The sequence below is a fragment of the Aricia agestis genome, chromosome Z (genome assembly GCF_905147365.1).
Source record: "Aricia agestis chromosome Z, ilAriAges1.1, whole genome shotgun sequence".
NCBI classification, from domain to species: domain Eukaryota; kingdom Metazoa; phylum Arthropoda; class Insecta; order Lepidoptera; family Lycaenidae; genus Aricia; species Aricia agestis.
The window spans coordinates 38,176,512-38,203,863 of NC_056428.1; the positions used below are offsets into that span (position 1 = coordinate 38,176,512).

Below are 27,352 nucleotides of genomic sequence, written 5' to 3' on the forward strand. Positions count from 1 at the left end.
CTTCTCTCGCATTATTAGTGAAAGAGAAACCTTGGTAACGCATGATTATCGAATATCGCTAACCCAAGCTGGCGGAAATGGTCCTTGTTACGTCTAGGACTGTGTTAAGCATTTTTACACGATTCTCAGATGCTAAGCGCTTGCTGTCTAAAATGTAAACACGCAATACAAATGAATTACATAATTATATAGTATAAAAATTATTAAAATATTACGCCGGATCTTCTCGCCGGGTTAGTTAGTTTTGTTTTCCAGAGAATGTATGATGTATAATTTTGAAATAGTGATGATAAATGTAATGTTTTGTGAGAACATGTAAAAGACAAAAAATGTAAATGTGTATACTTAGCTGGTGTTTGCCAAATGTATCACTCAATTTATTTATGTAACACGTGTTTCTCGCCGTGTATAATAATTTGTAAAATTATTTTGTGAGAAATAAAGTCTTAATCTATCAAGTCCCATGAGGACACCGGTCACCGCGACAACAATAAAATAGCAATAGATTTCCAAGAATCTGCGATCGAAGGATTAAACCGTAAACCGAAGTTCCCGAGCGGCGTACCCAAGATTTAGCTAGGTCAGCGTACTTGAGAAGATGGTCGGTCTGGTAAATTGAAACAAAAAATCATGAAAATTGACTTTTATTAATCTGATGACAGAAAATATATTTTGTTTCCAACACTCCATTTTGCGCAGAGTAGGTAACACGTTTTTAATTCAAACTTGCCAGGACGTTTATTTTATCTAAGTACTATTTTTATTTTTGCCAAATGGTTATACGGGCATAAATTTCTTGGCTATCGATAACTAGTTAATTAGGAGAATATAAACTGAAGCCCAATTATTTTGATTGTGGTCGTTAAAACTTTTTATTTTTAATGGCGTGAACATGCTGGCGTCGGTGGTACTTCTGTACTCAACATGGATTTTGAAGGTAAATATCACTTTATTTTTCGAAATTTTTAAGGACTGTGGACCAAACACTTAAATAGCCTACATAATATACCTAATACCAAATACATGAAATCTACATATTTCACTTAGAAATTATTAATTAGTCAAATGTGATTGATTAAAAATTTTGACATAGGTAAGCCTCATACATTATCTGTCAAACTCTTCATTAAATTGAAGGTTAGGTAATCATAATTAAATGTCTCTGAGTCTGAGTGAGAGAGAGAGTGAGGTCAGACCCTTAATTTAGGCCCCCTTACGCCATTCTTGTTGCTAATCTTGTAAAATATCTGTTTATGCCTTCTCTGTCACATATTCGCGGAACAAGAGAGATAATATAACAATAGGATATTCAACACAGAGTGGTGCAAATAGGCCCAAATCGAATTATGTTTTTTTGTAACCAGGGGGTGCAGTCGCATATGGAAAGCGAAATTCATCCAGTAACAGATGAAATGATACCAGCGTGGCCTGATGATGAACCACCAAAGGCTTCGGTACTCTCTGGGCTCATGTCGGACTCGTTTGCAGAGATGTTCAATATCCTTGATGGAGACAGTTTTGGAATAGGTAACATTGAAAAAGAAGTATTTTATTTCAGGTAAAGAAGTATGTAATACACAGTATATTCTAGGCGCATTATGCCTTAATTATTCTGGGTTGGGACGACCAGCTGAAGAACTTAGTTTCTTTGACAGAAGAAAGCTAACAGATCAGGCTGAAGGCTTACCAACCACCATATATAACTAGTACCTACTAATAAGGTCGATGAAGTGTGACAGCGCCTGACAGGTGTGTCGTTTAGAACCCGGGTGGGCCCCGGAAGGGACGACATGAGAAGGGGCAAAAACTCACGAATTTCGTGTGACGTATTTATGGATGGCCCCATTCTATCTGTGGATCATTATAGTGGACCATAGGTATTACTATACGCGCAAGCTCTGAGAAAGAGGGGCTATGGAGTTTGAAAGGCTGCATAATTGCATATCATCCCGTACTCATTCAACATTCCTTATTATAACTCGAAGCTTGATTCTTAGACTATTTTCCCAGGTCCCATGCACGAGTTCGTGTACGGCTGGCAAGCGATAGTGAACACTATGAGTATGAAGAATAACGTCGAGGTTCGCAAACGCGCGGGTCTCCAGAGATTCGCCTTAGCTGGTATCAACGGTATTTCTCTGATATCCCATATCGGAGTGACTGAGATCATGATTAACGGTACCAGGACTTACTGCTTTGGAGGTGTCTCCAGGCCGCCTGGCAGACGAAGTGTTATATGTAAGGTAAAATAGTTTTTACTAATCAATTTCTCAGACAGTATATAATAGAAGAATTAATAGGATATAAAGTATGTGCTAGTAGCGCCCTCTGCTCTGCCTGCCTTTATGTAATCTTCCCTATTATTTAATTTATATTTCAGGGAGCTACGTACCAAGAAGGGCGGTTCTCATGTAAAACTCCGTATTTACGGTACCCTACGGCTTTGGGCTACATGTACTGTATTGATAGATACGCTGCAGTCAATTCGCTAGATGGGACGGAAAAAAGTTAGTGTGGTTTGGCTTAGATTATACGTGGAAGTATAGGCCCTGCAGTATGTTTCTTTCCCCGCCGGACATATTGTTTACTTAAAAGCGACATCTACCGTGGGATAGCCGCTATTTAAGTAGTAACTATATTATAGATTCTAAACGTCCATGGAGGCAAAGTGATGCAAACCATTTTTTGTTTATTTCACCGACTTCAAAAAAGGAGATCATAATAGACAATAGTATATTTCCTGGTTTTATTTCAACAGCAACTTACTGCTCGCGCGGTGAATCTGTGCCGAAATTCCACTATGACTATATTTGCGAGCGACGAGATATAAAAATAAAACGAGTCAACCTAACGGATCCAAACGAGAGGTTCAATATACGGAACCCGATTGTACGAAGGGTAGAGTACTATCGTGCGCCCAACGATATCTTGAAGTATTGTCCAGATTGGTGAGTACTGTTTTATGTTGTTTTTTGCAATTAGACTAAACTAAAAAGTTGCAAGTCGGATAAAAAGAAGAAGATCACTACTCGTCCTTGCATAACGTGCTATGTATTTAATAATATTATAATGATTTCCTGTGGTGAAAGTGGCTAATAAGAGTAAAACATTACTTATTGGATTTGGACCATTGTAATATTAATTTTATTTAAGTAGGTACCTATAACATTTTAGGTACGGATGCAACCTTAACTTATCACCAGATATGAACTACGCTGTCCCACTATACTTACTGGACGCAAACGACACCGCATTTGTTGGCCACGGAGGGAAATATTGGCTGGCTCTTTATAACACACAGGTACTATCGGAAAAGTAGATTCATAGGCTAGATGGCGGACCTACCTACGTAATTTGGTCTCGTTATGTTACGTAAAACCCTTACCCAGCCAACAGATCACATAGTGCATAGAATGTAGTACAAGTACTACATTCTATGCACCGTGAATTTCATACTACGATTGGCAAAAAAGGATTTTTGAGTTTTAGGAAGTTTTTATGTGGTACTACTTAAGTACGCCATCTATATGTCCAATAGACGGCGTTAGTAGTAAGACCCTGATCCGCTTGAGCCAGACCGTTTGTCTGATAAACCTTAAGTCTTAAGATAAAGTGTAATGCTTATTAGAGATTTAATGCCTCCATTGATTTCAGCTTTCAACCTATGCCACATACTTCCAAGCACACAGTGAATATCCCTGGGGTTCCAGCCGCCCCATCGTTACTTTAGAAAAGGGTAAGAAGGTTTTTACATTTATGATTTTAAAATTCCGTATAGTAACTAACCCTTTTACGGTTGTGGGCTGTGCAGTGGCCTCTCCGTAGTAGGATAAAATGTAAATATTTTACCTGCAGTCAAAATTAAGATAAGCCACAAAATTTCATATCGACCTTAGACCTACAAAATCCATGCCTCGTTTCATGATTTTAATATACTTAAGTACTTATATCGATGTTTATAATTATTTCCTTCAGGTGGTATTTGGGAGCAGCTGTTGAAAGCTAACATTGGTCCTGATATGAACCTGCACTACAATCTGAATGGAATATACAATAGATATGGAGGAGGAAGCTCCCCAGACCTTATGAGAAACGACGGACAGGTAGTAACTAGTAACTGATGTTTTAGAATGTACTAACGAGATGGCAGTTTAGGTTATTATGATTTATGTAAGTACAATTGAAAGAGTGAATTTGAATGTGATTGACAAATCTGAAACAATACACATTCTATCTAATAAGATTGGCTTATTTTTTAAAGAAAAGTAATTAGAATATTTCAATACTCTTCACTTTAATAGTAACGATTTTATTTTCATGCAGGTTCAACCGTCTAATTTCCGTACGGAGGTAAGAGATGGAGTGCCTGAAGATATGGCAGCTTCTAATGCATACCCAAAATCAGGTAAAATGAACAGCTCAGTTAGGCATAAAATTATAATTAACAATGTCTAAAGTTCGCTCCCACAAATGATGGGGACGCTAAACGCGAAAGATCGCTTTCATGGTTAATGTGGGTTTTATGGTTTCCGCAACTTTACCTTTAGTAGACACTATAATATTATATTGGAGTTTAGTTGGTTGACCTCGTTCCTGACGCCACACGATGTCGTCAACAGATGGCGCCACACGGTGCCTCTGAACAAATTTATGAACCAAAGCGTTAAATATTTATTAATATTATTTTAACTTTGGATAGTTAATTAAATTAGTTCAAGCCTAGTGAAATTAAAAATGCTTTTTTTTCAGGTCCTATCCAAGATCCTGCAGCATTCCAGTTTGTGCCAGCCGGACCTAATCAATGAAATTTTATTAAATAAACCAATTTATTATAATAGTTGTTTCATAATTTTTTTTTTTGTTTCAGTTGTACCTATGGGGACCCCTAAAATTTTTAATAATTTTTCTATTTTTGTATCAAAATCTTAATGCGGTTCACAGACTACATCTACTTACCAAGTTTCAATAGTTTAGCTCTTATAGTTTCGGAGAAAAGTGGCTGTGACATACGGACGGACAGACAGACAGACAGACAGACTTGATGAATCTATAAGGGTTCCGTTTTTGGCCATTTGGCTACGGAACCCTAAAAATCATAATTAGTACCTTACGGTACTTATATTATGTATTATGCTACTATGCAATCATAATATATTTTATCATCATCGTCATCACTAGTCACTACTATTAAAATATGAATCTTCACATTTATGACCTTATTATATTGGGAGTGCCTCCGCTGCCGGCGCCGCGCGCCGGTTACCGAAATAGCTGACGGGCGCCGGCGCCGTTTTCCGAAGTTTACCGAAGTCACGCGACGATTGCCGAATAGACTGCCGGTGCCAAACATCGTTTGTCAAATGGCAAAATAATGATCAAAAACATCAGTCTTGAGCTAATGGACTATGAAAATTACAAATAATAAGGTCATAATGTGAGGATTGAGGACTGAGGATGCACATTATCTACTATGTAATATGAGTCCTTTGCTTCTTTAAACAACGCTGAAACTCTCTAACATGTATAAGGAGTCCGATGTTCTGTTCAGTACCTCTGGAAGTATACCACGGGGTATACCGTATACTGTGGTGCAAAGTCTTACTTTTTGGTAGCTGAAAAACGGTAGTAAAGCTAAAGCTAAGTACTCACATGCGGTTTTGCTCGATCGAGCCATAACGTCGAGCAAAACCCGTGGCTCGAGCTTTCGTCCACACATTCAGCATTGTTCGATAGTTTTATTCTAAATCAATATATTTCATTCCATCAAACCGGCTCGATGCGAGCCTTCGAGCTGTCAGTTTTGCGGTCCACACAGTAATTATTACTCGATTTGGAGTAAAACTATCGAGCAAAACCGCATGTCAGTACTTAGCGTAAGGTAGATGAAAAATGAAAATGCATCACAAAAAAAGTAAAATATCCGTAGCCGAACATATAACCTCCACCTTTGGAAGTCGGAAAGTCGAATATTTGAAATTATAATTAAGTAGGTATTTCTTTTAAAAATTTGTTTACCGGCACTGGAACCTAGCGTTTTACGCATTTAACTGGCTTTCATTTTGAGTGCCGGCGCCGGCAGTCATTGTTTTATATCCCGGCTGCCGGCAGTATACTTACCGCCGGATCCCATTACTGAAATTTTTGGGAGCCGGCGCCGGCAGCGGAGGCACTCCCTATTATATTTTGTTAGTGGCGGATTTACTAATAGGCTAATTAGGCTGGAGTCTAGGGCGGCAGATTTAGAGGGGCGGCAAATTTAGCCCCATTTTTTTATCTTACAGCAATAAAAAATCCCACCAAAAACATTTCTTATAAAATATTGCCGAGACCACCACGTATTATTAGGTTTACGGTTTACCCTGTGAAAAAGATATGTGATCTCATGTAGAGCCATAGCTTCTGAATCTACACGGCCTAACTTTACTGACCCTAACTTAAACAAATTCTACATACCAGTAAATATGTATGGCATCGCCGTTTCGCTACCGCACAGGGTGAAACCTTGTGTGGTCGTCTCAGCAAAAATTTTCAAAAAATGTTTTTGGTGGGATATGATTGTGAACTAAACTAACGTATTGAATTTCAAAGGTTAGTTATAGGGGCGGCAAAAATTTAATAGCCTACAGGCGGCAAATTTGTAAATCCGCCACTGTATTTTGTACTTTTCATAGTCCTTTAGCTCAAGGCTGAATATGTTTTTGATCATCATTCTTTCATTAATTGACAAGTGATGTTTGCCGAATAGGCGCCGGCAGCCTATTCGGCAAACATCGCGTGACTCCGGCAAACTTCGGAAAACTGCGCCGGCAGCCATTTCGGCAACCGGCGCCGGCAGTGGAGGCACTCCCCATTAGGTACTGATATTTTTGGTGGCCTGCCGGCGCCGGCAGCGGAGGCACTCCTAATACCTACATTACAATATGATTGTAGTAAATCGTTTATCCTGACCTTTGGTAGATTTGGGTATGGTCGGGAAAATTCAGGACATTGAAAATAGATAATAATAGATTTGGCCGTGCAGTGCACTTAAAGCTGTTAGTGGTTTAGGTACTTGTTACCATTATTTTATGTTAGAAAATTAAGAGCAAAATTGGTCTAGTTGTTTTGGAGATACTAGGCCAGGGATGGCGAACTTTTTCGTATTAATGTGCCCTTTTTCTGAAGAAATCTTCAGTTAAGTCTTTTATATTTTTTGGGATCCTATGCGTATGTGTATTTCAAAATTTGCCGAATTTGGTGCCCACTACCTTCATTGTACGTTAAAATAATTTCAATAGGTACTAGTTTTGGGACCAGTCACCAGTTGCGACATGGTGGCGACTGGCGTGCTCTGTTTATGTCCCTGTCCCCTGTCCCGTGTCACTAGTGTGAGGTGTGAGGCGTCACGACTCACGCATGCCTTTAGTTCGCCGTCCCTGTAATGCTAAGTACTCACATACGGTTTTGCTCGATAGTTTTACTCAGAATCGAAGGAAATGACATAATATGCTAAGTACTCACATACGGTTTTGCTCGATAGTTTTACTCCGTATCGAAGGAAATGACATATTTAATTCCATCGAGCCGGCTCGAAGCGAGCCTTCTAGCTGTCACTTTTGCGGTCCACACGGTGGTTATTGCTCGATTTGGAGTAAAACTATCGAGCAAAACCGTATATGTGAGTACTTAGCATTTGACTTAGGTATTTAATTCCATTGGAGCCGGCTCGAAGCCTTTGACTCTGCCTTCGAGCTGTCAGTTTTGCGGTCAACAGTCCACACTAGTAATGTGAATTAATGCTATTTTTTTCTATTAATTTCATTAACATGCTTATTAGTATGTCACAGCATGCTAAATATTATTGCTTTGCTATTAGCTAAAAACGCGGCATCGTGAATTATCGGTTCGCATCGCACCGCTCGTGATTTTTATCATGATCGCAGATTATTGCCACGTACGATAATATTAGCAACCGTATTTTTTAGCAAGTGCGATTAATTTAATTATTGCTAATGGGCATTTAACAATTAATTATTATTGCTAATGCTATTTTTACCAACACTAGTCCACACGGTGGTTATTGCCATAGAATTAGAATTTTGATATCGTTGGTTATTGCTCGATTTGGAGCATAATTTGGAGTAAAATTATTGAGCAAAACCGTATGTCAGTATAGTCTGTCAAGAAAGTCATGACAGGCGGGAAAATTTTTAAATGAAATAAAAAATAAGAGAACTTTATTAATTCGAGATAAAAATGTGCAAGGTGACAATATTTAAAATGTAATGAGCATTCTCTGTGAAAATACGAAAAAAAAAACACCTTTTAAGCGTGAAATTACGCTTAGAAAATTTTCCCGCCTGTCATGACTTTATTGACGCACTATACTTAACAGGCAATAATAATTATTATTATATAAAGGCATAGTACTGCTTTGCTTGATTAAAGTTTAAACTGTATTTAAATTAATATTTTACTTATATTATAGTTTTAAATAGTTTATTCAAAACCTAAAGTCCCAAGTCCTAACCCCATGAGAAAACAATCCTATTTGTAATTTTCTTTTTTTTTAATTAACTAAGTAAATGAACAGGTCAATCTGACCCTTTTTTAATGAAAAATACTTTTCCCTAAACACAAAGTTTGAGAAACAAAATGTTCCTTATTTTTAAACATTTTCTTTACTCTGTGACAAGTAAAATGTTATCTGTGGTCGTCCATGGCGTTATTTTATCTGTGAATTAGCACTTTTGAGTTTTCTATCATCTGTTTTCTCAACTGACACCTTCTTTGTGCAATTTCCTCAAAGTCGCTCATGTAAAATCCCGTTACTTTACTTTCGTAATTCATTTAACAAAGGCATTTACTATTTGCGACTGTGGACTGCGGTCAGTGTTACAGTTCTGGGAGGGATAATCTAGCGTTGAGTTCAGTGACACCATTTCGGAGTTTTTATATTGTGATAGTATTTTATCGATTTTAACCTTCTTGTGCAACATATTGTTTTTATGCTGTTTATTTATTAGTGTTATCGTGTTACTGACGAGCCAGCAGCAAGATTTTTGTGACGAAGTCCCAGTTAAGGTGTGTATGTGTTATCGAAGCGAACATAGCGTTGGCTATCGTACGTTTTTAGTATATTGTACCTATCGATAACTTTAAGCTGGTCTAAAAATATCCTACTGATTTTTCCATTTGGACACGGTGAAATGACGAAGGCTGTCATGAGACAACTATATTTGAAGCGATTATTGGTGATGATTCATAACAATATCATTTAAAACTTAAATAATGAAACAGTTTGAGTAGTTCAGAAGTGCTCCTTGAACCATGAAATTCGCAGTTATATTTTAAGTACTCGTACTGTCACTGTCAGAGGAATTTTATTTATAAAAAATAATTTAAATCGGGGACATAAAAAACAAATATTTATCCTTTATAATTACTATCATTTGCAGTAAGAATTTGGTTACAAACTATACATTTCGCTGAAGACGCCAGTGTTGCATAGATTTTTTGGTTATAATGTTGCTAACAGGTAGCTTTTACACATGGATTAATTAAAAAACATAAATTCATATGTAGACACCGAAATTAAGAGCTCATTTACTAGTAGCATCTTCTGTTGCTTTGACTGCATACAGCAACAGCTATTTTATAATATGAAGTAGCTGTAAAAGTTAAGTATATTTTAACATTTGCATCTACATATAAGGCATTTTAACGTTGTTAGTGGCGGCCGAAAAGGAAGATCTTCCGACCGAGCGAGATAGCATGCTCGGTCAGGCCGCAGCCCACTGACGTCATTTCAGACGTTGTATATATCTTGCCGTTCTCTGAAACTTCGATAGCGCGATGCAGGAATGTTAGGCGAATTGTGGGTACCGCCACAGCATTAAATATTTCTATTTTGAATACCACCTATTACATACAGTTATGTTTACATTCAAATAAATAAGTTCCATGACATCATCTCTGTAAGAAATAACTGGAAACAATAATTATAACTGTTAGCATTGAGTACTTATTCTGCTATTTATGTCCTTTTGATGGTGGCCTGTTTCAATTCACTATGACCAAAACCTTAACTATATTTATGACGAAATTAATGTGCCATTATGCTTTATACTATGTTCAATATAATGTAAAATTTAAACTGGTAGCATTATAATATTGACCCATTTCAAATCCTATATAACCCGTCAAGCCCCATAAGCTCACCGGTGAGCGAGACAAAAGATTTCCAAGAATCCATGATTGAAGTAAGTAAGTATAATTCATCAAATCATAATTCCTACAGCAATTCCTAAAAAAAAATTCAACTTTTGTCAAATATGTATTATCAATATAAGTGGACAATCAATTTTATTGTGCAATATGATTGAACAATATTATCAAACAATTAATTTGACAATAAGATCGAAAGGCAGACATATTCAATGTCAAGACGGTCAATAATATTGCATAATACATGATATTGCACATTAAAATTGACAATCTAGGGGCAGTGGCCAGTGCTAAAATGTGGAAGAATTTGTCAATTGTTTTTTAAAACAAGATAATTTAAAAACAATTTAATATGATATACCTACTATATCAACAAAAGCAGTCAAATAAATTGCCATACATATTATATTAATTATGTTTTCACTGCTGTTATGTATAAAAATAAAGTTAGAGTTGAAGAAAAGTAATGGATCCACATACTTCCAGTTTTGTGATGGCTACCAACTGATGTTGACACAATTTTTCTTGTATGTTAATTCATTGACTATGTTCAGTTTAAATAATTTAGGTATTTAAAAGTAGATGTCGCCTGCTCTTGTTTCACACATTAAAATATAACAAAGTTATGTCAACTGCTCTTGTACATGCATGTTTATTCTTCTATCCTTTACTTCTTGATCCTTACTCTTTCTTCAAAAAACTTTCCTTTCAAAATATTTGATTTAGTCAATTCAAGTGTATTTAAGGTGAACACACACTTAGCCAAACCGAACGAAACGAACGAATCTAATTCCCAGAAGGCCTTACTGGGGTCCTGCCAGATTCGACCGATTCGACGCGGGCAAATGTGCGAGGTTTCATAGGATTTTATAATAAAGAATTCTTAAATTCGTTTCTTTCGGCTCATTCCATTCTTTCGGCTCCGATAAGTGTGCGTTCACCTTTAACCAGAACATGGTCGTTTCTCTTTGCTCCACTTGACTATTCCTCCCCTAAGCAATTTAAAGAAGAAGGCACAGAATTTCATACAGTTTTTGATATTTCATGAACATAAAGTTTTGTGTCTCGGTTCATAATTTCAACTTTAATCAGTGTAAATTTTTAACTAAAAAAAAGAAGGTTATCAATTCTCATATGTATTGTAATATTTCCAGAACTGTCCAGTTTTCGTATATGTTTGTCTAATCAGTGTCTGAAAAAATGTGCCAAATTTCAAAAGTGTATGTATTATATGTATGTTTTATGTTCATGTTCGCATATCTCCAGAATTACATCTCGGTCGGTCGGTCAGTTTTATCTTTTTAAAATACTATTATTAATTTTTCCATTCTATTGTTCCAGAGGGAGCCGTGTCTTGGGGGAAAAGCAACCCGGGCACTACGGTGGCCCCAGACACACCAGCACCAGCGCCCCAGCCCCCGGGTAAGTTATTTTCTATGTAATAGTAATATGTCACTATGTTAACAAAGTCCAAGTCTAGATGCGGCTGAAGTTATCAAGGAGAGACATGAGAAAGTACCAGTTGTCTTAAAACCATAAAGTTAATATACCTAGCGGAATAGAGAAACAAAGGCCTGAGCAAGAGAGATGTCATTCATTATCAGTAACACTGCGTGGTAAAAAGAGACGTGTGATACATGACAGCAGCACTCTTTTTTTGAAGTCCAGTCAGCACGTGCCGCACGTTGACAATTTAATCTCATAGAAATCACGTTCAATCATCCTTGTGTAAGTGTATGTACGTGCACATATTTGTACACACATATGAAACCAATTTTGGTTACGTTTGACAACTTGAGATTGTTGCTCTATTCCGCTAGGTATATTAAGTTTATGCTTACAACTTAACTGCATTACTATTCTGAGTCTTATCTGCATACAAGGCCGGCAATTCACGTGCAGCTCTTTTAATGTTGCAAGTGTCCATGGGTGAAGGTACTTGCTTTCCATCCGGTGACCTGTTTGCTCGTTTGTCCCTCTTATTCTATAATTCAATTGTTACTTAGGAACTTATTTAGTAAAGATTTTTACTTATAATATATAATAAAACAAAAGAATCACACAATAGATTTTTAATTGTTATGCGACAGCTGGGTGCCGCTTGGGGATTGATGGGTTAACACTTTACTATATATTGTACAAATATTTCCATATATATTTTTTTTAGATTTATATTATATTTTGTAGTTGAACAGTTGTTTTGAGACCATTTTGTACTGAATTTTTTTCTAATCAACTGTTCAACGGGTGTTTAAATCTTTTGTAGTACAACCGTTAATATTTAAGTATCAAATTATTATGTAACTCTTGAGTTTTGTATCAACTTGTAATCTAGATCTGTTTCAATTGAGTAAAGACTTGGCAATGATTATTTAAATTGATTTAAATTTTTGATTATAGGTCCATTATCACATTCAAAGAAGAATTAGCTAAGACCTGCATGTATTTACTCTTTTATTCTGTGGTTAGCCTTTTATTCGTAATTCCTTTGCGGTTATTTCAATTTTTATCTACTTACATCTAATTGCCAAAGGTATTCTGAATAATTTTCTTTCCATGTAGCTTTTGACATTAGATTTTTGTATGTTTATTACCACTGTCCATCCTCAAAAGTTGTCTGTGTCAATATAAAAATTCCTCGTTTATTTTGCTTTTGATGTAAAAAATTTAAAAAACTAATGAAACTATTGAATTAGAAGGTTATAGGATTAAACTTGTAAGTGTTCTTAAACAATGCTTATGTGATGAAGCATTAATTATATTATATATTATAAGCTCTATTAATGTATTATTAATTTTCTTACAACAGAAATGACAATAAATTTGATGTTAGACCTAATTTAATATTTTTTTTAATATTTAAAAAGGCTAAAATAAATGTTTCAAAGATTATAAAAAAAAATAATGTCACATATTTTTTTTCTTACAGAATATCTTTCTGCCTAATATTATGTTAACAACTAGAGATGAAACGGATAGTAGTTTGACCGGATACCAGATACCGGATATTCGGCCAACCACATGGCCGGATAGCCGGATATCCGGCCACCGAATATCCGCACACATACTTGCGTAGACGGCCTGTGAGCTGGATTTTTATCTCAAGTCAGTGCGAATTGATCGCAATCGGTACCCTTATGGTGGGCAGCTAATGCCAAACAATACCCAAAAACAAAGTTTGCCAAAGTATATCTTTCAGCACCTTGTAGCAGTGCAGTGTGTACAGCGAAAGACTTTTTTCTGAAGCTGGCCTTATTTATGAAGAGAAGCGAAACCGCCTGCTACCTCTCAATGCAGAAAAGTTGGTTGTTAGGGTACGGAAAACGGGACCCTATTACTAAGACTTCGTTGTCTGTCCGTCTGTCTGTCTGTCTGTCGCCAGGCTGTAACTCAAGAACCGCTATAGCTAGACATCTGAAATTTTCACAGATTGTGTATATCTGTTGCCCCTATAACAACAAATACTAAAAACAAAATAATATTAATATTTAAGTGGGGCTCCCATACAACAAACGTGATTTTTGCTCGATATCAATAATGGCAATAGGTAGGCACTTGAAATTTTCACAAAGGCCTAAAATATATGTGTACTTTAATGATTAATAATAATATTTAAATAAAATAAAAATTTAAGGGGAGCTCCCATACAAAAAACACAGTTATTGGTCAATTTTTGCTGCATAACGGTACGGAACCCTACGTGCGCGAGTCCGACTCGCACTTGGCCGATTATTATTCACTATAATTACTTAAAAATATATAAATTTATCCAGATCATTTTTAATTCGGCCAGATGCCTATCCGGCCGAATAGCAGTTATCCGGTATATCCGGATAGTATTAAGGCCGCCGGATAGGACCGGATAGTTGCCGGATAACCGTTTCATCTCTAGTTACAACACGTTTTGAATTTCTTCAGGTCTGACTTCTTCTTCTTCTTCTTTTGGCGTAAGCCTCCCCATTTAGGAGTTGCCAGCGTCAGAGTTGAGGCGAAAAATGTAACGTCTAACATCTATACTACATCAGTCTGTACTTCAAATAGTTGCAGGTACTAACTGTGAGAGAAGGCTAATTTCATGATACATGTTGCCAAATCTGTCCATTCAATTATGTCCATCATTAATTTTTTTTTATTGTCATTAATTATGTGAGCTAGAAGTTTTACCAATTGAGGAAAGTAGTTGAAAACATCGTAAAGCTAGATGTTACAATAATAATAGAATTATACCTGATTTTATTGCACTTTAATTGCTATCTAAAAGGAAAATATATAATACATATCTTCAAGTTTCTATAAAGGGATAAACGTTTATCTTTGTTATTTATGAATAATGAAAGTAAGCATAAGTAATTATAATTAATATTATGCATAAATTAATTTATGCATTATAATATCATAGCAAACCTAACATACAAATATATAATTAAAAAAAAAACAACTCTTTCCACATTTTGAATGTTATACAATTTGAATATACTTTTAAATATATTATTTTGGGAATAATATGCAGTTTTTTTTATTAATAGACAATTAAAATTAAAAGCAATTATATGCTACGATTACTGCAGTTTCGGAAGAAATGATTAAAAATTTAATGGGGCACTTGTAATGGTGACGTCTTACCCACGGGCCACGAAACACCCTATCCTTACTCCGATATGTGTATACTTATGTGTAAAGTTTCGAAGATTCTCGAGATTTTTAATGATGGTAGCGTTGGAACTTAGTGCTATTATAGTGTGTGACGTCACACCTGGGCGCTGCTGCGTGAATGAACAAACACTGTCCAGGTATGATGTCATTACAGGCATCATCTCGCGGACCTTAAAATCAATAAATTTCTGATAATATACGGGGTGACATCATAATGGCGGCTGTACACACTCGTCGAGACACCCCGAGTCCCGACCCAGGCCGAGCGCGAGTGTATACAGGCCACAGCACAGTGTTTTAGAAATCCCCAAAATCGGACATGACTAAGTTAATGCAATAAGTCGATGGCGTCTTATATTTGAAATGCAAGAGTAGAACTCCCGTGTGCGCATTTTACTTAGTTTTTGAGAAAATCAATTTTTAAAATAGTCATTTTTTGACTCCCTGAAAACGAAATTCTTTTATTTAAATTAATTACGAGGGTTTGTAAACTTGCTACCCAGTTGATTAGATTGATCATTAAGAGATACAAATTTTGTACTTTATTTCATTCCTACAATTCAAGTAGTTCCTGAGATTTTAATGTTTTTAAATATTTAGACTTTATTTTTTTTTTGCTTTCCTATATGATTTCCACACATTCTGTCAAAACTGAAAAATACTTTGGTATAGTCTTTACACTACAATATTTTTATTTTTTGTTAATCGCGTCTCATACAAGAGATTTACGAATTTCTAATTTTTATTCGCGCCTTAAAAATTTTAAGGGCAAAGTTTCATCGAAGTGTTAAAAAAATATCATGCGTTAACATGTGGACAGCATTTTTGACGACCAAGGTGATGAAGAATAAAATATTTTATTATTTGACTGATTTATTATTTGACTGATAAATAATTGACTGATTATTTAAATTGTAAATGTTTTATTATTTGACTGATTATAAAAAAAAAATATTTGATGTATTGCATAAACTTAGTATTATTAGTAACAAAAGCGGACATGACTAAGTTAATATGCATTAACTTAGTCATGTCCGCTTTTGGGGATTTCTAAAACAGTGTGCACAGGGTGCTCACGTCTCGTCTCGCGCTCTCGTCCTCGTCTCGGTCGCTCTCAATGGCTTGGCGGTTTTCTGCGCCCGAGTCGAAGGGTCTCGTACTCTCGTTGGTTCTTGCGAGATAAACGAGAGCGAGCATGTAATCAGTACACACTCAAATTAGTCGGTGACAGTATTTAAGAACTAGTGTTTCACCATGACGTGGTCTTAGCGGGCCCCTAGACGAGAACTTTTATTGCCCAATATTGTGTAATATTTTATATTATCGACCGTCTAGGGTTGATATTGAACATCGCGAGTCTTCAATCAAATTGTCAGATAAACTGTTCAATAAAATTGAAGCGTGATATTGCACAATACAATTAATCGTCTAGGGGCCAGCTTACACATCTTTTTGTCTAGGGCTTACAAATTTACTTCTTAAAGTAAACGTTTTTAAAAATCATAATAGCTCACGAGTCACGGCACAAAGACAAATAGCGGCAGCAATTTCTACGTCCATTGTCGCGTGAGCTTCTGTACAAATGTTGCAACGAGTGTTTACACAGTACAGGCATGCTTTCGACGAGAGCCTTTTTGGCCGATGATCTTGGCGAGAGGCTTTCCTTGAGTGTATACAGCCGCCAAAAGGGTTCCGTACGCAAAGAACGTGTAAAGAAGTTGTATTTAAAATGCTATAATTATTAAGCAAGATCGTGTGAGTGTAGGTGTGAGTCTTTCTGTTTTTCTTGCTTGTGTCGGTAAAAAAGTTAATGTATATGTTCTAAGTCAGTGGTCCCCACCCTTTTTTTCACGCGGGCCACAAATAATAATAATATAATAATAATAATATCTATGGACGCTTCACACCACGTCAGTCTGGCCCCGTGGTACGTACCTGAAGGACTTGTATTACGGCTACCAGACAACGGAAATATATGTACAGTGATACTTTTATACTATCCTACTAATATTATAAAGGCGAAAGTTTGTTTGGATGTATGGATGTGTGGATGTATGGATGTTTGTTACTCTTTCACGCAAAAACTACTGAACGGATTTTAATGAAACTTTACAATAATATAGCTTATACATCAGAATAATACATAGGCTACAATTTTAACCGACTTTCAAAATGGGGGAGGTGTTATGTACGTTTTCTTATGTTCAACGATTACTCCGCCGTTTGTTAAGCGATTTTCAAAATTTTTCTTTTGGTATATAGGGTATCATCCCAATTTGGTATTATATTCACAATATTGGTGATCTGATGAAGGATCCATAAGCAATCGAGAGAACTCCTCAAAATTTATAGGGAAACATGTGGTGACTTCGGTTTCGTGAGAAGTATTCTAAGCATATTCTACCAACAAGTAAGATTTTGCACCGAGGTACACCTGGTATACCGTGGTTCGGAAGGTGCTGAGAGATCTCCTGATTCTTTATAGATACAAGTTTGGGAGTTTCGGCGTTGTTTTAAGAACGGAAAGCATATGCTACTGTGCAAATTACATTCATCATCATCATCATCACTACCATATTATACCATGCATCGTCCCATGGTTATGACTTATGAGCCTAAAATGACCCTGTTATTGGTACTTTTCATAGTCTTTTAGATCGAGACTCGAGTTTGTCAGGCGATAATTAAAAAAAAATATACCTACCTAATATTATAAACTTGAAGAGTATGTATGCTTGAACGCGTTAATCTCAGGAACTACAGGTCCGATTTAAAAACTTATTTCAGTGTTACATAGCTCATTTATCGAGTAAGACTATAGGCTATATATTATCACGCTAAGACTAATACGACCGAAGAAACGCAGGAAAATGTGGGAAAAACGGAGGAAATATTAGAAATTACGAACTACTGGAGCAATTTTTATGGCAATATTAAGCACAGATATAGAGTAGACCAAGTAAAGGGAGTAGGGACATAAGCTATTTTTATGGGAAAATGTACGGTTTCTGTAAAATTCCTAATTTATGCGGGCGAAGCCGCGCGGGACATCTAGTACTGTATATATTTAAGATTTTTATTATCTATACATCTATACATCCAGAAAAGTAAGGGCTCCTGGCGCCTGTGTGCAAAAAATGGATTTTGGCTCCCCTTTAGGCAAATTTTTTGGGTCCTTGGTTTTGGCGCCCCTCAAGATGGCGATTTGGCGCCCATAGAGGATGGCGCCCGTGTGCATTGCACACATTGCACATATGGTAGCGGGGCCCTGTATACATCTATACATCTTGTACAGTATGTACAATGTCTGGGCGAGTGAATTAAACACAGAAATAACGTATAACTGAACACTGGTACTTTGGTGACGGCTGGTGTAGAAGTGATCATCAGACCGAAGTCGAGCGACCACTCCCAGCACCTCCCACCTACCCAAGTACCTAAGCGGCCATATTTATTTATATACACTACACATCTAGATACATCTAGATACATATAAATAAAATTGGAGTGTCTGTTTGTAATATTTTAAATGAACCGTTTTTTACCACATGCATAGGAATGTATATACGCTACATACACCAAAACAACATTTTTTTACAATTTTTGTCTGTATGTCTGTCTGTCTGTGTGTTTGTTCCGGCTTATCTCTGAAATGGCTGGAGCGATTTTGACGGGACTTTTTTTGGCAGATAGCTGATGCAGTAAGGAATAACTTAGGCTACTTTTTAACCGACTTCCGATAAGGAGGAAGATATATTTTACTTTTTTTTTGTATTTTTTCTCGGACAATTACGCCATTTTGTGGACCGATTTTTAAAATTCTTTTATTGTTGTATGAGATGTAGCCCGATTTCGGTAACATGATCACAAAAGTGGTGATCTGATGATGCGATCCATGAGAAATCGACGGGACTCCTTGAAATTTAAATAGAAACATATAGTAATTTAACGTTTTTCTGAAGGGTTTCAAGCTTAAACTACCAAAAAATAAGAATTTGCGGCGAAGTTCTGAAGGTCCTGTACAGAACTCTTGAATCTATATATAAATACGTGAGCCAAAAACTTTGTATCCCTTTTGACGAAAAACGGGGAAACGTAAGTGAATGAAATTTTGCACAGTTATAGTTTACATAGTGAAGGAGTGCATCGAGCTAATATTATTTTGAAATTAAGCCTTTAGTCACATATTTTTAACAAATAAAACATTACACACACTACAACACACACACCAGGAAAAATGACAGATTTTTGAGTGACAAGTCTATACATAAGAATTATACTCTTTTATTTATGGTTGAAGTCTGTTGACAACAAGGTGACAAATTGAAAATGGATTATAGTTTTTTTTTATTGAATCTTAGCTACTATTAGACAATGCTTACACGGCCAGTCTGAGATCAGCTGAGTCCCAGAGACAAGAGTTGGAAAAAATATGATAAATTCAATATTTTTTTACAAAATATAGATAGTAGTCCTAATGTCGTTGAAACTAAGGTCGAATTTCGACCATTGGGCGATCTCTAGTCCTTATAGATACATGTTCGGGAATTTCGGCGTTGTTTCAATAACTAAAAGCACATTATGTCAATGCGTCAATTATAGGTACTAATCATCATCGTCACTATAATAATGCCATGAATCTTCACATTATAACTCTTGCTTTTGATTATGTTTTTATTCCACCGATTGTTGACTGATTTTTAAAACTCTTTTGTTGCTGTAGTGTTTATATACTATACAACAACCCGAATTTGGCATAATGCTTACAAAAGTCTAATAACAGTTAAATTCGTGAGATATGTTCGGAGCTCCTGGATTTTTTTTGGGACACAATCTTTACAATGTTTTACAACTTCGGCGTAATTTCTATGTTCAATTTACCGCATTATAGTCCCTGATTTGCGCGTAAGCTATTCAATCGATCTACGGGAACAACTAATAACTAATGTCCACGCGGACGAAGTTGCGGGCAACAGCTAGTAATATAATAATAATCATGATACACATATTTAATACACATCCATGACCCAGGAACTTTGAAAACTTTTTGTTCCGTCGGCGGGATTCGAACCCGCAAACATGGTCTCGGTGTCGCGGGCCGCAGCCCGCAACACAACAATATTTTTGCAGGTGGGCGTGAATTTCAAAATTATATGATATTGAATGTACTTACTGTAATTTCTTGGTGTAAAGTCATGTTCAATTAAACAAAGTTACATTTTTACTAGTTTTTATTATTCGTAGATTTTTACACGACCGGTTTCGACAAAATCATCATACTATATTATAGACTACACCTGATGATGATTTTGTCGAAACCGGGTGTAAAATAATAACTTTGTAAGAAATTTAATATAATAAAGTGGAATAAGTGCCAGAAAAGTGTATAATTATTTAATTAATTTCAAAATGGTTTAACATCACGCGGGCCACGAATAAAGTCCTGGCCGCTTCCGCGAGTTGGAGATAGAGCTGTTCTAAGTCCTTCTAAGTCCTTGCATTTTTCGGGAGGCTATGAATACATCTTTAAAACGAATACTTTTTACCGACCTCCAAAAAGGAGGAGGTTATACGTTCGGCTTTTTTTTTGTATGTTCAACGATAACTCAACCGTTTGTGATCCGATTTACAAAATTCTTTTTGTGTTGTATAGGGTTTAACTCGAATTTGGTACCATGTTCACAAAAGTGGTGATCTGATCCTGGAGGAATCGAGGGGACTCCTTGAAATTTGTACCAGGTTATACCCTGGATCCGAAGGTATCCAACAGAACTTTTGAATCCTTACAGATATAGCTTCGGCGATTTCGGCGTTGTTTAAACAACTGAAAGCATAAGCCAACACATCAATTTATTTGATCATCATCATCAAAATCATAATTATGCCATGGGTCATCACCCAATTATTAATGCTTTTCGTGATATTTTGCATTGAAGCAGATGTTTTTGATGATTATTTCGCTGTTTGTGGACCGATTTTCAAATTCTTGTGTTGTTGTATAATCTTGATTTTGTATAATAATTACGAAAGTGGTGAGCTGATGGGATCTATGAGCAATAGAGGGTAATCCTTGAAATTTATCAAAATACTCATAGTGGTTAAAATGTTGTTTCTAGTAACTTAAACATATGTTACGAATAAGAGAAAGTTCATACGAAGGTGTCTCTTGGTCCAAAGGCACTGAACAGAACTCCTGAACCTTTAAAGACAAAAGTTTTAAATTGCAGCATCGCTTAGATAACTGCAAGCATTTACCACAATTTCGCTTACAGTAACATAATGTGAATAGTTAACATTCGTAGTAGTTATTTACGCATAAAGCCTATCTTGTAGATAACTAAAAAGAGTGAAATTATTATTTTTAACAAAAAATTAAAACCGACTTCCAAGGTAAAAACATTAATAATATGAACTAAAAAGTAATTAATAACTCTTAGACCCAATTTCACCAACCTCTGTTTGTTAAATCCTAACAAGGCATTACTTAACGGACCTTGGAAAATTAAACAGACTGTTAAAATACTTATGTTCCACAGTAAAAATTTGACAGCGGATTAGTAAATGCAATGTTAAGTGAACAACGAGTGAATAACATTCAATTCGTTCGTTCTTGTTATAAGGCGACGAATTTGCAATGTACAAGTTTAATACGACATGTTGGCTGCAATGTGTCATTTTCGGGCATTTTCAAAAAAGCGGCCAAGTGCGAGTTGGACTCGCCCATGAAGGGTTCCGCAGCAGTAATAAGATTTATTTTAATGAAATTAAAAGGTTTTTGATTTATTTTTATATTTCAGTTGATTTAATGAAAATTAATTTAAGGTTTACCATTTATGATGTATAAAAAAAACTACTTGCTAGATCTCGTTCAAACCAATTTTCGTTGGTAGTTTTTATAGTAATGTACATCATATATTATTTTTAGACTTATCAATCCCCTACTAGAAGTTAGAGTGGGGGCGACACAAATTTTTCCACTTTGGAAGAGTCTCTCTCGCATCGGGCATTTTCAAAAAAGCGGCCAAGTGCGAGTTGGACTCGCCCATGAAGGGTTCCGCAGCAGTAATAAGGTTTATTTTAATGAAATGAAAAGGTTTTTGATTTATTTTTATATTTCAGTTGATTTAATGAAAATTAATTTAAGGTAACACTCATTGACTTGGTGTTACTTAATAACGCCATCTACTGGTCGTTAAAACAATTAGTTGCCAACAAAATAGTATTATTATTCGCCAGTAGATGTCAGGAAGAGTCATATTTTTCAGTTTATCAATTATCGATAAAACACGAATAAAAAGACATTTTCTGAAAATGATTCCTAGCTAGAATCGCCCCTGAAACCCCCTATATACTAAATTTCGGAGCCGATTCCGAGATTCCAATTATATAAATATATATGAATATATATATGTATATACTTATATATATAATATATATATATATATATATATATATATATATATATATATATATATATATATATATATATATATATATATATATATATATATATATATATATATATATATATATATATATATATATATATATATATATATATATATGAGTTGCTCGTTTAAAGATATAAGATACTCTTGTATCAACAAGAGTAGCAATTATTTTTAATCCATAGTGTGACTATGTGACCTACCCACTAGGTTATTTTTCATTTTTTTTACATGAGTAAGTAATATTTAACATATTATATAACATATTTTTATAACACAAAAACCTTTTATTTAAACATTTTTATTGTTGCACTACTTATAAAAGTAACAAATTCTTTGATTTCATAGATTTAACTTCATTAATTAGAGGGACGAACATCTCATAATCATAAAGATGTGTTCACATGTCTACGAATTCCTAAGTTATTATTAGACATCGGATTATATGCACGAACAAAGTCCCGAAATATGCATGCAAATATGCACTAGAAGTGGTCGAAATTATGTTAGATTTTTCAATAACAAGACATTCAATTGGTACATTAAATATTCAGGAATCTAAAATATGTTTTTTAAGCAACTTTAAGAAAAAAAAAATAGTTATTAAAGATTTTGTTACAACTTCTGGGAAGGGCACAGGTGAATTTAATAGTTTTCGGTACTTAAAAACTCTTATAAATCTCATACTAAATAAAATTTTATACAAACGTGAATGTATTTTAATAAAAGAAAACTTGTTTTTGCTCCTACATTAAAATTACAAAATGTGAGTATGTAATTTTTTACAAATAATCTGTAGCGAAGTCAAGGGACAAGGTAAAAACCAGGGGTACACATTTTTTTTGAAAATGCCCTTTCACCTTATTCGTATAATACGTCATCTGGTAGATAATGCGACCAAATTAAAATATCACTGATCGCATACATTTGTATCTTCTACAATAGTTCTTTTTAATTTACCAGGTTTATAATTATGATCTGTCAAAGCTGAAAACATGAATCATGATACAAACTTTTATTTACTTATTTCGGTTTGGTAATTTTGATATGTAACTTTATGTAAGTCAGTGTATTTGCAATGTCAAGGAAAATCCGAGGGCTGAATTTTTGACAAAATGGAAATAAATAATTATGCATAACATGAAAAATTATAAATAATATGTAAGGATGTGGCTAAACATGGCGGAAACACTCAAAGTCAAAACAGATTCTTTTATTGATATTGGATATTGTCTTTGACAGTTGTTGTTTTAACTATTATAACGGCCTGTTTTATATTTAACGGACCTCCCCAGCAGGAATTAAAATTTAACCCCGTGTTAGGCGATTTGACATGACATTAGATTATGGTGGAACGCTCGATAGCTCTAACAGGCCGTTAACTGATTTAACAAGCCATTATTTATTTAACATTGCTTGATGAAACTGGGTCTTACTCTATAATAGTGCCTTTTTCAGAATTCGTCTAAATCTCAACTATTTCTGTACATACTACAGTCTTCATTATTTGAAGTCGGTACCAGGTAATTTTATCGTGAGTTCAGTCAATGTCAGAATATCTGAAGCTTTTGGTACTGGTACCGACTTCAAAGTAATGAAGACTGTAGTATGTACAGAAATAGTTGAGATTTAGATGAATTCTGAAAAAGGCACTATTATAGAGTAAGATTTATTTAATACTTTTTAGTTCATATTATTATTGTTTTTACCTTGGAAGTCGGTTTTAATTTTTTGTTAAAAATAATAATAATTTTACTCAGTAGGACCTCAAAAAGTCTCTATCCGATGCAGAAGTATGTGCACGGTCAGTTTTTTATAGTAATATGAGTTTACCGACTATCGTAACTAATACAAAACGGACAGTAATTGGTAAACTATCTTAGTACAAAAACCTACTGATGATATAATAGATGTTTCGGTAACATCATACGACTATTAATAACGGAAGGTCAGTAAAACATTGCTTTGATCAATTGATCGCGTGTCGCGCAGCGCGCTCGCACCTCGTCACAGATACACCTTGAGATTGATTACCGTGTGGTGTATTACAGCATCCGACACGTCACACGAGTACGATACACGACAACCTACTATAAGTCATAGGCCATAGCATCATACGACTTTTTGGACGCTGATATATGCTTATCAACTTGACTATAGTGTGTTAAATTAACAGCCACACAGCCTTATTATATATGATTTAAAGAACAAGACTATATTTAACATACATAATATTTTTATTTTTTAGGGTTCCATACCCAAAGGGTAAAAACAGGACCCTGTTAAGACTTCGATGTCTGTCTGTCCGTCTGTATATCCGTCTGTCTTTCCGTCTGTCTGTCTGTCTGTATCTCACAGAACCGCTATAGCAAGACATCTGATTTTCACAGATTGTGTATAGCTGTTGCCGCTATAACAACAGATACTAAAAACAAAACAAATTACATAATATATTCAAGGGGGCTCCCATACAACAAACTTAATTTTTTCGCTATTTTGCTCTATATCAATAACGAGCTTTTGCCCGCGGCTGGGCTCGCGTTAAGAAGTATTATTATATACAAACTTTCATCCCCTATTTACCCCTTAGGGTTGGAATTTATCAAAATCCTTCTTAGCGGATGCCTTCGTCATAACGTCTACCTGCATGCAAAATTTCAGCCCGATCCGTCCAGTGGTTTGGGCTGTGCGTTGATAGATCACCATGTCAGTCAGTCACCTTTGAGTTTTATATATATAGATGGCAATAGGTAGGCACTTGAAATGTTCACAAAATATTCGGTTGTATTTAAATTTTAATTATTAATAATAAAATTTTAATAAAATAAATAATTAAGGGGGGCTCCCATACAAAAAACACATTTTTTTACCAATTTTTGCTCTATAATGGTACGGAACCCTTCGTGCGCGAGTCCAAATCGCACTTGGCCGATTATTTTTTTAAAAACTTTTTGATTGTCTGATTCTATTAATCTGTAGACTGTATCCCCTCGCACCTCCTCACGAGTCTGATCGTGTCGTATATCCGATATGATAATTATTACGACAAATTTGACTTACATTTTACGACTATTAATAAAAACAATCTTATAATAATACAGCTGTAATGCAGTCTCGACATTAGAAATTACGCTACAAAGGGCCTGTTTTACTACTTTCTGATAAAGTGTAATAGGCTATTCACAACTTTTTTGACAGATTCTCCATACTTGATCTGTCAAGTTAATTGGTGGGATAGCCTTATCAGGAAGCGGTGAAACAGGCCCTTAATATTGTACCTCTGTATTATAGTGTTCTAATAAAATGCCAAATGCTTTTTGATTTTAGTAAAAATAAATTTTTTGTATTAGGCCATTTGTTTACTATTTAATTATTTTAAAATATACAATGTCCCAACACCAATGTCCGATCCTTTAACGTCTTATGAAGTAGTGGTCAGATTAGTATGAGAGCAATTTTCTTTTTCAAAAGTTTGAGAAAAAAAACAATTTGTCGATAAAATATGCCATACATCATAACATCAAAGCATCGGACACTGGTGTTGAGACACAATTTATATATTTTTGTCATAAAAATATATAAATTGTCGAGACACAAATATTTTTGTCATAAAAATAATCTTGCAAACATATAGATCATATAGATTTTGTAGGAGACTTATACCTAAGCGTAGTACGTATTTCAGGACACCAACTTCCATTCCGAGTACTTAATTTGAAGGTCAGAGAACTTGGGTTCCGTTTTCATTGATACCTTACTCAGGTATCAATAAGCTTCCACTGGTATTAATCCGTCTTTAAGTAGTATAGAACGCGGAACATGTGGTAAAGGAGCTGTTCCAGCCTCTAGCTGTCTAGTGACCTGAGTCAGGACACTAGAAATAAGCTTATTAATTAGCTTATTTCTAGTGTCCTGACTCAGGTGCATAGGGCTCTTATGATGTGAGAAATATATCGAGTCTCGACCTACTTAAATAAATCGTTAGGAATGATTGACACGACCATTCACATAGATATACGTGTATTTTCAAAGAAATGTATACAGTGCGATCATCTAGCTCAGCCACTCTCAAATGTGCTCCGTAAAGCCTTGGAGCCCAGAAAAGGCCTTCTAGAATTTAGAGGCTCGAGGAGCGATACCTAAATTGTTTTTAAAAATATCACCAGACACCAGCATGACAATTTATTCACAAAAAAATCTTGTTTTCTGGGGGTCCGGTCCGTCAAAAATGTCACTTCTTCAAGTTGTTCCACCACTAAAAAAGTTTGAGAACCAATGATCTAGCTAATAGTTCTTGGGACAATCAGTGAGAGAAAAGATTAAAGTAATAAAAATGTCACTGTCATTGATTTGTTATTTCCTGAGAATACCATTTTGTTGATTGATAGAAAACGGACACGATCGAACAAGGAACGGAACTGCTTTAATGTTGGAATTAAACAGTAGAATCAGTTTAGGTAGGTACTGGGCTATGTTTAATGAGGGCTTTATGGCGCTATGTAGCCGTAGGGTCTATCGTGATTCGTGTCGTTTGTCGTGTCAATTAATAGTTGTCATATGTGATATGTCACGATAAAGCTGCCATATATGACTGTCTGACACGACATTTGACAAGAAATATCCAACCGTCTCTCTGGTGGCAAATGATAAATCGAAAACCCTCATCAAATAAGTATATCAAAGTAGCGCCCTGCCCCGGCTTCGCACGGGCTTAAAATATATAGCTTACTGCTTATGACACTCATTGAAAAAAAGATTAAAATCGATCCAGTAATTTTGATTTCTATTCATTACTGCCCGTGGCCCGTATTGGCCGGTACCACCTCAAACGCTACGTCCCGCATTTTTTAAATCTTCGAAAATATTTATTTAAATCATATGTACTATCAGTGAAGTTGATTCCTAGGCAGATGGGGGACCTACGTAGTTGGTCGAGTTACGTCACTTACGTCAAACCCAGCCGGCAGATCTGATTGACATGATTCGACCAAATGACGTTGGTCTGTCAACTGCCTAGGAATCAATTTCCTCGATGGTACATATTT

The 27,352-nt window shown here is 35.4% G+C and overlaps 2 protein-coding genes across 4 annotated transcripts in view; both read left to right on the forward strand.

Moving 5' to 3' along the window:
- Positions 1 to 815: 815 nt before the first annotated feature.
- LOC121738732 lies at positions 816 to 4,835 on the forward strand. The gene is made up of 10 exons (XM_042130961.1): positions 816 to 937; positions 1,365 to 1,527; positions 2,011 to 2,243; positions 2,381 to 2,507; positions 2,759 to 2,948; positions 3,175 to 3,301; positions 3,655 to 3,736; positions 3,976 to 4,103; positions 4,324 to 4,405; positions 4,750 to 4,835. Exons 1-10 carry the CDS (start codon positions 893 to 895, stop codon positions 4,803 to 4,805), a joined length of 1,233 nt encoding a protein of 410 aa, XP_041986895.1. The 5' UTR covers positions 816 to 892; the 3' UTR covers positions 4,806 to 4,835.
- Positions 4,836 to 8,744: 3,909 nt separating this feature from the next.
- Positions 8,745 to 27,352, forward strand: part of LOC121738731 (serine/threonine-protein kinase tricornered) — a 45,264-nt gene continuing 26,656 nt past the window's right edge. For all 3 annotated transcript variants that reach the window (XM_042130957.1, XM_042130958.1, XM_042130959.1), the window contains exons 1-2: positions 8,745 to 9,063; positions 11,548 to 11,628. The gene's annotated coding sequence lies outside the window, so the exon portion shown is untranslated. The remainder of the gene's footprint in view (positions 9,064 to 11,547; positions 11,629 to 27,352) is intronic.